We start from the raw sequence: 14,040 nt of genomic DNA, 5'->3' as shown, positions 1-14,040 counted from the left end.
GTTGCATACTTTTAGGCATCTTTATAAGGGATTTCAAAACTCAACTGATTCTGTGACTTCTTAAATAAATTCTACAACTTTTTGTGAGAGTGCCGCTGCCAGGCGACAACAAGCAAGTGTAAATTTCACTTGAACTGATAATTTCACTCAATTTGTGTGCGCTGATGAGCAAAGTTTTCCCATTTGCATGGGACTACGTGTGCCGCCAATTCCACGCCCCCAGAAACGCCCGACTCCTTCTTGGGGATGCAAGTTTCCATCTTTCGCTTCTCCTTCATCTGACGATGCTCCTGATTCTGATGATTTCTTTTTCGTCGTCGTCGCCGAGTTGAAGGTGCCAATTAGGGATTTCCGCCTCAATTACTTTCGCGAGCACACGAAAACCAAGTTTGTATGATTTTCGCATGACAAACTTAGGGCTTTCACATCGACGTCATCATCCCCATTCCCAGAAAGTGACTGCTTCCTTTGGCGGAGTATTCACTTCCCCAAAAAATGTAATTGCACGAAGTGCGCCCCCGAAAATGTTGGGTGTGCGTGATAAAAAACTCGTTTGCATTTTACATGTTCATCTGCAGGTGCAGAAAGCTGGAATACATAGTTCATGTGGCTTTACCGGGGACTTGGTAATTTCCATTTTCATTTCTACCGAATGAGTTCCTAGCTGCTTGATTGGCTCGGCGATTACGCTAAAATGATTGCAAATATGTGAAAATGGTGTCGGAGTGGACGAAAAACGAAATATTTGCATTGGTGGAAAAGGTTTTTTATATAAATTGGTTGGTTATACAAATAGTAAAATATACATACCTGCAAAGAAACAACGTTATGGGTTTTTAAGATATATAACTCTATATATCTTTTAATTTTATTATTTCTATCTGTATTGATAAAATAGATACCGATTTATAGAAAAAAGTTTAAGAGTAATTTAATTTCTACAATTAATTTATAATCTTAGGTACAATTTAAAATATTATAACAATATTTATATACGACTGATAGAGGATATTTAAATTTATTTGAAGATATACATATCAGAAATTATGATATTTTATTTATTTTTCCATTTTTGTTTACCAAAATTGACAAATCTTCAAGTTGTGTACTAATAACCTACCTATATTTCTTCTCTATGTATCGGTGTAGATTTCTCTTGTCAAAGTACAAACCTTAATTGTATTGCATTGGTTTTCCGATATTAATTAATTCGAGACCCCGAAGTAGACCAGCAGGAAAGTCATCTCGAAAGCCCACAGACAAACGGGCTTCTGTAAATTCTAAATACACTGGCATCAGGTCGAGGCCTTTCAAATCAAAACCAATATCGGACTAACGACAAAGGCAAACGTTTCCGTACCTTTTGTCAAGTCACGGAAAGGCCGAGGAGCACTTAGCAATATTGCATTGCAAACCGGGATAGGAATCAAATCGAGGTGGTTAGATCTGAATCGAAGGGAATTATTTGTCAGCCAGAGGAAGGGGTCAAATCGGATGTGTGACGATTCCGATTCCGATTGCGATTGGATCCTTGCTCGTCCTGCTGCTTAAGTGTAATTAAATTCACCCTGCCCCACATTCCCCGAGTGTTGCTCGTCAAATGGATTGATTTATGATGATGCCCTCCTAAAGTCCTCCCTTTCTATCCTCCGATTCTCCAATCCTCCTGCCTGGCTGACGAGGCATGACATAATAAATCGCCATGTCCTGGATCCCGAGTCCTGAATCATGGGTCCTGGCACAATGACACCGACACACATGAGCCGGTCGCACAGATTTGAAAATTAATTTGCGAAAAGTTTCGCCTGCTCAAATCTTCCATTTCACATTCCGCATTCTATGCGCTATATTTATATTTATTATTTAATTTTGCCCCGCTTCTGTGTACTTTGGCGTATTTTTACGCTCGACTGCTGCCTCGTTCTTTTCTTGTGTTGACGGCAAAGTTTAATTTTTATTGTTGTTTGACTTTGTTAAATGATTTTTATTGCCTTTCTTCCACGAAGCAACGACGAGGGAAGAAGTAGAAGCCTTTGTAGGAATTTAATATAACTGCTGTGACCATATTGCCGGGCAAACAATGCACAATGTTCCAGTTTTTCCTCAGCAGGAGGCTTCAAGCTAACCAATCCCCTTCCATGGCCCTTATTGCTCTAGAATTTATTGTAGCTCTCCGCTGAGTTTGACGGTTCGACTTGAGATATGAGGGCCATTTGATTGTTTTGTACACACTCAGGAGTGGCTGCCAAATTGCCAAGTATTCCAGCCATCCAAAACTTGAAATATTCCCGCATAACTCATAAGCATCTTTTGGCTTGACTATGCGCAAAATCAAACTGAAAACCTGTGAGTAAAAAAGTAAGTAACAATCTCGGGAGGAAACCACAACAAAGAGAACCTAGAACCTAGAAATTTCACAGAAGGCTTGAGATTACAGCTGCAATCATCACAAAAGGGTCTTATAAAGGGTTTTATAAATAAAACCCCTGAAAACTGTTTAATACTGTTTAATATGTTTGAAGTAAAATGAGATATCATAGTTTAAATTTATTCTGATATTAAAAGATTATATATACTTACCTGAAACTATTTTTATTTTTAACCAAAAACATTTTTTATAATATTACATTTCTTAAGAAAACATTTAAATCATTTAACAGTAATTAAGTAGGTGCTTCTATTTGGTTGACCTGCGCTGTAGTTTAGTACTTGTTCATATTTACTGAAAGAGCATTTTGAGTCACCACAATAAAGGCGTCTTTCAAGAGCCTCGAGTTCAAATAAGATTTTTGGTTGTGAAGTGAAAGAGTTCAGCATTCAATTTAATTACAAGTGCTGAGGTTGCGGAGAAGTCTGTGGATGTCTTTGAACTTCATTTGTTTGAACTCCTCTGCGGATTTTTGTGACAATTTAGACATTTAGATTTTTCAGGTCAAGAAGGCACTAATTTAGTATTTCTAACAACATTTGTAAGTCACAGTATCTATTTACAAAATATAAAAATACCAAAAAGTTCCTTAAACTATAACCTTAAACTATAACCTTAAACTATAACCTTAAACTATAATAGCAAACATTTCTTTAATAGTTTAGTTCCATGGTGGACTAAAGATTTGCTCAATAATAGAATCAGGCTATCTTAATTTCTGTCTGTCCACGACTGCGGGAATGATTAATTGCAGTTTGCTGGCATCCAATAAGGCCACGTCGAATGATTTGCATAATCAGCTGTCAATTACAGGGCTGATCAGATATCTGCGGCTTTCGGAGGAGCCTTTATTCGATGCGGCATTAAACAAATTGCGCTGCAAGCCATCGGGAATGAATTCTGAATGGCTGCCAAGCGGACAATGGATGTGGATTAGAACGAATAGTTGCCATGGCTATGGATGGGCTGCATTTGTGTCAACTGGTTTGTTATGGATGCTTGCATTACTGAGCGGTATATCTTTTCAATTCCCCAGCCCACCCCCCGCTGTCTTCTTTTCCCCCCTCCTCCCCGGCAAATGTCCTGCGAAGGACAATGTACGCATTGCGTCACTGCGAGAGATACGCCCATTGTTCGAGCTGAAACAAAGCCGAACCCAGACCCAAACCCAAGCCCAAATCCAAATCCAAAGCCTGCCATGCGACATTCAGCCTTCAGCCTCTCGGCTTTAGTCATAGTTTTAATCTCACTAATGGCTGGCACGGTTTCAAGTCGATGGCTACAAAAGCCCAGGACCTCCTGCTCATGTCACAAAGGTCCTTTTGCTGCACACGACAATTCAATTCCTCCCCCTTCCCCAAAAAGAATAAAGATTCCGTATACAAAGAGAGATATACGAGATATGCTCATCTGCAGGCCCCTATCTTGTTGTTTGCATAAAAGCTTCGTAAAAAAAGGTTAAGTTAAGCAGAATGCAAGTGTTTTAAAAAAATTAAGACCCCATAGCACTAAAAAATATGAAAGAGTGGTAAAAAAAAATCATAATTACTCATAAGAAAATAACAATTCTTTAGGAGCTGACAGCAGAATGTCAATAATCCAATTGACACCTTTAAAAAGAAGTGAGTAACTGACTGTAAAATTGTATTGGCAATCATTAGAAAATTTTGCATAGTATATGGTAATGTAGTAGTAAACTAGAGAGTGTTAAGCTTCTAAGCTCTCTTGACTGCCTGTTTTGAACAATAGAGAACAAAATAATAATATCAGTTCAACTTGGCACCTCGGATCGTAAACAGGTTACTGCCGCAATGCGGGAACTACAAATACCGGGAATGTTTTGGATTGCAGCTTTTATAATGATTGGCACTTGTTTCACTTGTAAGTTCTAAATTTGTAATAATAATTGATTAATTATAATCAATTTTTTTTAACAGCTGCCTATCCGCGGACCTACGTCAGTGACTTTGTATTTCCCTCGGAGGAAGATCATAAACCTCGCATTTGGGAACAGGTCACTGAAGATCAATCATCGGAATCTAGGGACTACAATGGCAGTAATAAAAGTCCGGATAAGTGCACCGACCTACACATCGATGACTCCACAGGAAATGCTTGTTTGATATTCATCAGCTACAAGAAATTGGAAGATCCCCTGCAAAGTTTAAAGAGGGTACTAGTTGAGGAACTCAATCTTCCGGAACTCGTATCTAGCGTAAGAGTTTTGAAGCGCGGAAAACACCGTTTGGTTTTTGAACTGCCAAGTTCTATAGACGCTCTTCTCGCTCTTAATGGTTACTGTAATTTATATAAAAATCGACACGATCGCACCTATGAAATTCTCAGCGTTGAGAACTGAGAGATTGATTTCCAAAGAATTTAGGAACTAGATGTTTTTATACTCTACATCCAAAATTGCTACATATAATTGTGTTACTTGACTAGACTTAAGCGCGTACCTAAATCTATATATAGCTTGATAATGCTGTGCAATTACAAATGACGCGGCTTATAGGGGGTCTAAAAATAATACAGTTGCTTGAGTAATAAAAAACAGCTTTATACTTAACTAAGACGTTCTATTTAATAAAAAATTACTTTCGTAAAATACATTACATACAAATACTCGATCTGTACAAAGTTATTTGATATAGTAAAGCTGACAAGGAGTAGTAATCTATTTAAAGGTATGACGCAGCAAATAAAATACTATATGGGCTTGCCATAGCCAACAGCAATCTTATAATGGGTAATCCCCCATGGAAATTACTTTAGAGCTGCCTGAAATGAACCCCAACTATTGTATGGCAAAATCAAACAATCGAAAGCCATAAATAAGTGGATGTGAATCAGAGCGAGCTTTGTTTGTAGCGGATGCGGATTTTAGACCCCGGTCGCCAGGTGAACGTAGAACCTGGACTACATGAATGCAATTAAGATTGTTCGGCGTCATAACGCATTTTGTATGGGGGCGTGGATTCGGAGGTGGGCTGGCTTGTTTATTGACGTTGGTGTTTTTGTTTTAACTGGGCTAGGAGGCACAGGACAGGATAGAACACCCCACGAAGGCCCAAGTCCCGGTGTACCGGTTACCCCGGTTGTTGTCGCGCTGGTTGCCCTCGCTGTTCAACATGGCCACAATGGAATAGTTGGCCATGGCGGAGGAGCCCAGGAAATGGGAATGTGGGCTGCGAGGATACGAGGCGACGAGAATATAGGGGAAATGGGGAAATGGGCGAGCGGAGCTTTACAATTTACACATTAATTATGAGCAGACATGTGTTGTAGGCGTTTTGGCCAGGAACCCAGCCCGGCTGCCTCGAGTCTTGCGGCGCGGTAACAGGTGCCTCCTGTTACTTCATTGCCTGCCCGTGCACTTAAAAAAAAAAGAAAATAAATCATATATTTTTCAGCGAATATTTTTCTGGTGAATTTCTTTCTTCAATATCTATTTATTACACTTCTTAAAATCCATCATTGATTCAAATCATTTAGAAAAAATCTTTAAGGCCTTATGAGACTTGATTGAGATTGTTAACTAGCTTGCTGGAATTCTTTTTGAAAGCCATGGTAATCTAAAAACTATCATTTTACCCAATTTTATAGCATGTTGTTAAGTTATTTACCCTTTTTTCGTCAAGTTCCCTTAGTTTTTAAAATAAATCCAGCCAATGAGTGAAAAATAAAGCAAGGGTTAGGAGGGCCTAATGGTATTTTGTAAGCTTTTGAAAATTTGATTTTTTTATTTACTACTTAGCTTACATTAAATATTTTTTTATTTTTTGGTAACCAGAAAGGTAATACCAGATCTTTAGGATACAATGTTATTCAAAATTCTTACTGAACTGTCTTCCAAAATAAAGTACACCCAAAACTTATAAAGAAGTGTTCGAAATATTTTGGGAACAAATACAAAATAATTTTTAAAATGTAGTATTTTTTCATGAAATTTATGAAGTAATAAGAAGAAATGTTAAAAAAATGTCTTATAATCTTATACTATTTATTAAAAAAAAAAAGAAAAATGTTAATTTTGTTAATGTGGTTACCCGATTTCTCTGAGTGTGAAAAGTATGCAAATTCCGGCTAGGCAAAGTATGCCCCTGGCCGGGTTTTATGGCAGCGAATTAATGAACGCAGCCAACGAGCCTGGCAGTAACAAGGACGTGGGGAAGGGTCATTATTCTGCCCATGTCCCTGCTCCAGCTCCTGCTGCTGCTACTCCTGCTCCTCCAGATCCTTCCCTGCTGCAATGCATTGTGGCCTGCTGGTCAGCTTGTGGCTCCACGAATCAGGAACACCTCCATTAAACCCCCACCGCCGTGTGCAATAATAGCAATAATTTATCACCCCGGACCCAAATTATGCATGAACTCAATTGTGCGTGAAATTAAATTTTAAGCGCAAACAAGACGACTTGTCGGCTCGGCCCCTGTTTACCCCAATAATTTGGCTAATTTCACTTGTGAGCAGCCGTCGGCCAGGACATCCAATTCAATACAGCCCACAAGCCACCCAGACCAAATATAATTGAAAATATTTCAAATTGCCCAATGCAGCCGCAAATGACATCTGCACGGCCAGCATTGGTTTGCACTAATTGAGAGTTTCTTGCTCTTGAATGTTTAAGCTTGAAGTTCACTTCTGGATTAATGAAAAATTAATAATCTCTTTAGTTGTCTGGGCTTTGAAATGCCTCGACCAGGGGTCAAATTGATTTATTTGCAAAGAGGAATATTTATTTCGAATTTAGAAAGGGAGTTTTATTACTTAAAGTTTGTATACACTCAGAAAAAACCAAGGCCAACCCTTGTTTCAAGTTTAATTTGGGTTTAAAATTGATTTGTTCTTAATGCGCTACATATTCATTCTTAAAACTAGCACTAAAAATTGCATAGATTATCAAGTATAAGTCGCGCTTTTATTTAGGATGCGTTTTTTACTGAGTATATACAATATATAATATACATTAAAATACAAGAAAGAAAAGAAACTAACAATTTCTAAAATCAAATAAATTTTCCGCATCTCTAAACTTTTCTTTAATTTACTCTATACTGCCATCACAAACTTTGAAAATGCAAAGACACGAGGGTCAGTTGAAATAAATTTTGTAACTCACTCTCAAATATGCCTGGGCAAAATTCTCCAAAGACATAAAATACCAAACTTTTCGATTGCATTTTTGTCGCCGAAGTACATAGAAGTACCTCTGATTGCCTTAAAAATAATTTATTGAGTCAATTGACTTTTGCAGCGGAGTCTCCGCAAATAAACGCACTGCAATCGAACTTACAATCTCCGGGGAGTCCCAGGCACCATACACATTCACTTGATTTGATTGTGTTGACTCTGCAGAGGGAAATAAACTTAAGTGCAGTGGCCACGTCCCAGAATTTCGAGAGATTCTATTCGATTCGATGCGGTTCCATTTGAAATTTATTGCGGCCGGAGTTCGTTCACATGGCAAGTTAAAGCTCCGGGTTACATGACTCATTCAAAATCCGGCATTTGCTCATTTTTGGGCTGGGTTTTTCGGGGGAAGTCCGCAGTCCGGACATTTGCGAAATTCTGACTCAGACCCAGACTCTGTCCAAATGCAAACCGAGTCACACATGTCAATTCAATTTGATCGGAGGACCGTGACGGATGAAGGAGGAGGCCTAGCCAAAGCTCAAGTTGAGTCCTTGTTTCCACCGGGGACAACACAACTCCACTGGAATCCCAAACCCCGACTGGGGGGCACATGTCTAGGATTGGCCAAATAAAAATGTCTCTTTTTCCTTCACATTGATTGACAGACGGAGTCGAAGAAGGAAAATGTCTCGTTGAATATGCACTGTGGCTTGTCATTCAAATATCATTTATAATTGGAAGGTATTTCCATATGCTCAGACTATAACTTTGTGATAACAAGTTTTCTTAATCGAATTCTTAACAAGATAAATGGAAAGCAAATAAGTTATGGAGGCGAAAAAGAAATGTGTGCGGTACCACAGAATATAAGCTAATAAACCTATAAAAAAAAAATACAAACATTTTGTAACTACAATGAAAAACAATGTTCAAAATTTTAACAGTTTTAATAATTTAAGCAGTATTTTCCTTTAATTTTTAATTATTTTTTGAATAAAGTTCATATTGTAATAAATTTGGAGTATAATAATTTTGTAATTAAAGACACAATTTGTTTGGGATGCAATATTATAAAGCCTAAAAAGTAGAGTGTGAAGTAGCCAAAAAAACATGAGTTCACAAGCCTATACAAAAATTAAAACCAAAAATTTTTTTATAAAAATAGAAATGTTTTATTTATACTTAAAGTAAAATTAAGAAAAACACCTCACAACTTTAGTTTGAACCAGTAACTACAACAATTTATTCCCTTGTATAACGTTGTATATTTGAATTTAAAATAAAGTACTTAAATATTTTAAATATAGTAATTGTGTAACTAATTAATTACATTATTTCTTTGCAACCAGCAGTCTGTTAACAAAGTCTCCACTGGAATTCAGCCATTTGATTTAAAACTCACCACCAAATCAGCAGCCGCAACTCAGTTTTCAAGCGACAACCCAAGTAAAGCTACAAAATGTTGAAGTTTTGTAGTCGTGTGGACTGTAAGTAAGTGCTTCCTTGGCTTTTGTATAAGAGTTCATAGTATATTAAATGAAAATAAATAAACAGAAAAATCTGAACAGATAAGAAAATAAATACACTTACAATAACATATAAATTGCATTTCGCATAAATATTCCCACTTTGAAATCATACCTTTTAGGTAATTAAATTCATAGACACATTCAACCGAGCAAGTCAAAGCTGAGATTTATACCAGCGTAACGAAAAAATTCCCAAAAGAATTTGTTTTGAAATTGTATTTATTGCAGCTAGTAGTGCGAAAAGATGAAAAATGTGTATCAATCCGTTGGCAAAGGATGCTGCAAAATGCTGAAGGCAAATACTTTATGGTTTTGGTTGCCGCATTTCGTAGTTGTTCGACACTTTTAGAAGAATTGCTGGTACAACAAAAATGTATGTAATAAATAATGCAAAATCGAATATCATAAATAAAACAATTTTCATTTTCCTTTTTGGCAAAAACAAGTTCAAATTTTATTTTATTTCACTTACAGCTTGGTATCTTTTTACTTTTATTATATACGAAAATTTATGGTAGTATGAGTTTTGGGTCCAAGTGCCTTTTCTATTCAAATTGATTAATAAATGCTATTGATGAAGATTTAAAGTAATTATCAATAAACAAGTTACATACGTAAGATTCCTTTATATGTAAGATTCTGGTTTAAAAGGATACAGTTTTTATTTCCTTATAAGCTGAGAAAATAAACATTTACACTTACATGTCTGCATTTACTCGCCTGATTGTACGTATGGCTTTAATAACTTTAATTCACTTGCCGGAATGGGAATTGCCCACTCTGTTTTGGCATTAAGTATCTCTTTTGTCTCTTTGTCGGTCGCTTAATTAATTTATTTAATTACATACCCATTTGCATTCATTTTTAAACAGCTGGCAAAGTTGCCATTATGGTGGATTCGTGTCTGTTTATGTTTCGCTGAAAATGAAAAACAAACTGAATGAAAATATCATCAAATTATGCAATGTGTATATTTTTACCATTTGCTTTTGTTGCAATGACAAGCTGAAAACGAATGGAAAATCAATTAGGAAACGTAATGATGTGGAAATAATCATAAATTGAACTGAAAATAAATCGTACAATTTTAAAGCTAAGCCCTCATATAATGAATGAAGTCTACAGATTGAAAGGTTTTTAAACAAGGATTGCAATTAAGTTGCGTAAGAGTGGAGTTAAAATTTTAATGACTTTAATTATGCAGACACGTACAAGAAAACCCTTTTAACAACAGATTTAATGGAGTTAAAGGCCCTCGAAAAAAAGGGTTCGGAAAAGACGTTAAATTTAATCATTGAATTAACCCCCAAGTCGTAACTCGACGTGAAAACCTTTTTAAAAGAAGATTGCGTATCCGCAAGGTGGGCACCACATTTTAATTTCTGTAATGTTTGCATTACACCTCATTGACTAAAATTTCCAAGCCTATATTAATACAACTAATTGGCTCTATATATCTGAACACTTTTTTGTATACTTATAATTGACTAAAATTATTATTGCGGCTCTGGTTTCCTGGCAATTAGTTTAATTACAATTTTAATTAAAAGTGGCTGAAGCTAGAAAGCAAACAACCACAATTTTGATTTTTAAATGCAGGAGGCAAAACCAAACCAATTTATTAATAAAATTTGCAAGGGTATTATGAATAGAATAGTTGGTACTTTAAGGCTTCATACATCACTGAGGACATGGCTGAAAATGTTTTCATAAATATTTGCATGGACAACTTTGTTCCAAATAAAAATAAAAACCCCATCGAAACTAAAGCCAATTTTATATGATTTGGCCATGTAATTTTAAGAGCTAAAATCCCTGCATCTCTGATTTGCATCGGAATCCAAATAAAGAACACGGACAGAGACGGACGCATACATATTCAGAAAGATTTCGCATGCGGCGCACATTTTTGAATACATTTGACAATTTTCGTAAGAGAAATGAGAAATATTTGCATTTACTTGAGTAGCAGCAGCGACAACGACGACTACGACGACGGCAATGCAAAAATGTAATTTCCATGAAAGCAGCCAGCTCCGGGGGATGAGAAGGTCGCCGAGTTACGGGATGTGGGCGAGGATGAGGATGAGGACGAGGATGAGGAGGAGGACGAGGTCCTGGAGCCGGAGTCATGAGCCAAGCCGGAGTCATCCGAAGTGGCTGCAAGTGCGCAGGCATTCGGGAGCTTCCCCCAAGCCCTGGGTTCCACTGTGATCCTAGAACAGCTGCACTCGGAGAAAAGAAGTGGCTTGTATTTGTTACCCATGCTTAAAAAAATAATTAAAAAAAATAAATAAGAAACATTTTTGTACAACATCTTAATCCATATTGGTACAAAACGAAGTAGTATTTTGACAGACATTGTGCGAAATAAGCTCAGAATAAGGAATGCCAATCCTCGTTGAGCTCGTAATTTATTTACCAATTGATTGACATTAAAATTTTGAAACATACATTTTTTGACATTTTTCGCAAAAATAGATGATGTAACCCCTTATAAAAAATGAAAAAATTGGTCAAAAAATAAATTTTTCGAAAAGTTAGGGGATCGTTAGCCTAGGTTATTAGCTGTTCGAAACAGTCAGTCTTTTAGCTGCGTGCCTCGTTCAAAGAAAGTTACGATTGAAAAACAGCAAGAAAAAGGTGGTTTTTTTCTAATACGCTATGGGCCATAAAAAAAGAGGTATTTTGGCAATAATTTTGAGAAATAAGGTCGGAATAAGGATTGTCATACCTCATTGAGCTCGTATTCAAATTCCCAATCGATTGGCACTCAAACCTGGAAACTTTAATTTTTGACCAATTTTCGTAAAAATAGATGATGTAACCCCTATAAAAAAATGTTCAAATTGATCAAAAAGTTAATTTTCCGAAAAGTTATGAGCATTGTTGGCCTAGGCTGTCAGCTGCTCAAAAAGTCGGTATTTAAGCTGTGTGCTTCGATTTGAATAAATTACAACTTAAAAATGCTTAAAATAAGTCATTTTTTCCCAAACCTAATCTCTAATCTCTCCAGAATAAGGTATGTTATATTTTTGTAAGTCACCTCAATCTGCATCGGCAACCAATTTAGTTAAGCATTAGACTGCCATTATTTCAATGAAATATTAAAAAAAAATTAAATATAGGTAAAAATAATTGAATAAATAATTATTTTAACTCCATTTTTTTCGAAAATAAAATGTTACATTTTTAAAAACAATTGTTTATATCAAATTTTTTAAAACCGACAATGAAAGTATTAGTATTAGTATTAGTGTAATTTAAAATTGAGAAAAACACTCAAAGTAAAAACTGAAACAAGTTTGGATTATTTGTGTTAAAAATGTTTTGATGTTTAGATAGAGATTTCACATTGAATGCCTTCGAATAAGGCAACAAATATACTTTTTTCCGGTGTATTTTTTATCCAAGTGCTGGCAGTAAAACTGTGTAGGCGAGGAAGTTTCTGGCGTGTAGGGAAGACGAGGCGTTGACGGCGGTGTCTATTGTGCGGGTTAGCAGCGGCTGCATTTGCATCCCGACAGCAGATGCTCCGCTCAGCCAGCCGGGGAATGGGTTGTGGGCGAGGATGTGGATGTGGGTGTGCCATGTGGACTGGGGGATTTTCCAGAGCCAAAGCCAAAGCCAGAGCCTGTCCGGCGGCTGGCATGAAATATTTGACTTTTGATTAAAGCACCGACTCAAGTGCTCGCCGGAGCTCCCTGGCGCTCTGCCCTGCCACTTGACAAGATTCACTTGTCTTTCAAATGCATTTCATATTGTGTTGCATAATTTTCTGCGGTTTCCCAGCTCTAATGTGGGAAAGCCCTAAAAAAAAGATGGGAAAATTCTAAAAAAAAAAGAGAAAAGAAACCACCCGACATTGTGAAAAGTTTTCCAAGAACTTACTGGGGAACTAGTTCCGTCGTTGTCATCGGGGCTGTTGTTGTGGTGCTGCGAAATATGCATTGTTTGCTGTGGTGCAAAATAGTCGTTTCTATTTCTATTTCTATCTGGCTGGCAAAAGTGTTGCCCAAGCTGCTGCACTTGTGCCAAAAACTAAACAGAGCAAGAAGTTTTATGGAATTACACGTTCGAGTGCAGAATTCCCATTCCCATTCAAATGGCATGTGATGGTAAATAAGTTTGGCACCCTGCAGATGATTCCTTACTTCTGAAACAGATATGTTTTAAGTAGTACCTCTGAGTTTGGGAACTCAAATAAAGTCAACATTGTAGTCAGTACACACTTAAATTGACCAATATAATAATAAAATGGTCCTAAACCATCAAATTGTCAACTTGACCAACGAAATAGTTACTATCTTAACAACAAAATACACGCAACTTAACATTTTATGGTAGTTTTACCATTAAATAGTAACCATAAGCCCATTAAATAAAACCATAATAATGGAAGAACAAAATTCACGTCACTATTTTTAATAGTATTGTATTGGCTAATATAACCCATCCTTTTTTTTGCGTTGGATTATTATATTTTTAACAGTTTTGTGGGATTCTATTATTTTTAAATATCATATTTTTTAGCTTCAATCAAGTTATGAATGATGAAAAGATCATTTAAAGGCGAATGTTGAGAATATACTATTGCATATAATACGATTTATATTCATCAAAGTATACCAATAAATGTGATTTAAATACGAATTTGTTCAAAAATCAAGCAAGTTTAATTGGCATGTGAGTGTGGACCACTTAAGCGCGGCAAGGACCGAAAAATCTTGGAGGCACCACTTTCACGTTCAGAGCAGGACAAAAAATTAATCATACGCTCCGGTTGCCAGCACAGTGGAGGGGAATTTGCCGGGATCAAGGGGAATATTATTGCGGTACAAAGGGCAAATTAATTTTTCATAAAAGGCGAACCACGCGGCCACCGCAGTGGGGTTCTGCCCCTCCTCCGGCTCCTGCTCTTGGTCCTGGGCCCTCCATCTGCATCCC

At 36.8% G+C, this 14,040-nt stretch overlaps 2 protein-coding genes across 2 annotated transcripts in view; one reads left to right on the top strand and one right to left on the bottom strand.

Annotated features, from left to right (window-relative positions):
- Positions 1–14,040, bottom strand: part of LOC108021082 (serine protease 1-like) — a 100,004-nt gene that overhangs the window by 33,601 nt on the left and 52,363 nt on the right. The gene's annotated exons all lie outside the window — the stretch shown is intronic.
- LOC108011025 (uncharacterized) lies at positions 4,183–5,058 on the top strand. The gene is made up of 2 exons (XM_017076060.4): positions 4,183–4,309; positions 4,366–5,058. Exons 1-2 carry the CDS (start codon positions 4,240–4,242, stop codon positions 4,785–4,787), a joined length of 492 nt encoding a protein of 163 aa, XP_016931549.3. The 5' UTR covers positions 4,183–4,239; the 3' UTR covers positions 4,788–5,058.

The sequence above is a fragment of the Drosophila suzukii genome, chromosome 2L (assembly GCF_043229965.1).
Source record: "Drosophila suzukii chromosome 2L, CBGP_Dsuzu_IsoJpt1.0, whole genome shotgun sequence".
NCBI lineage: Eukaryota > Metazoa > Arthropoda > Insecta > Diptera > Drosophilidae > Drosophila > Drosophila suzukii.
Note: the sequence above shows the minus strand (reverse complement) of the source record. Positions and strands in the feature narration are given on the sequence as shown.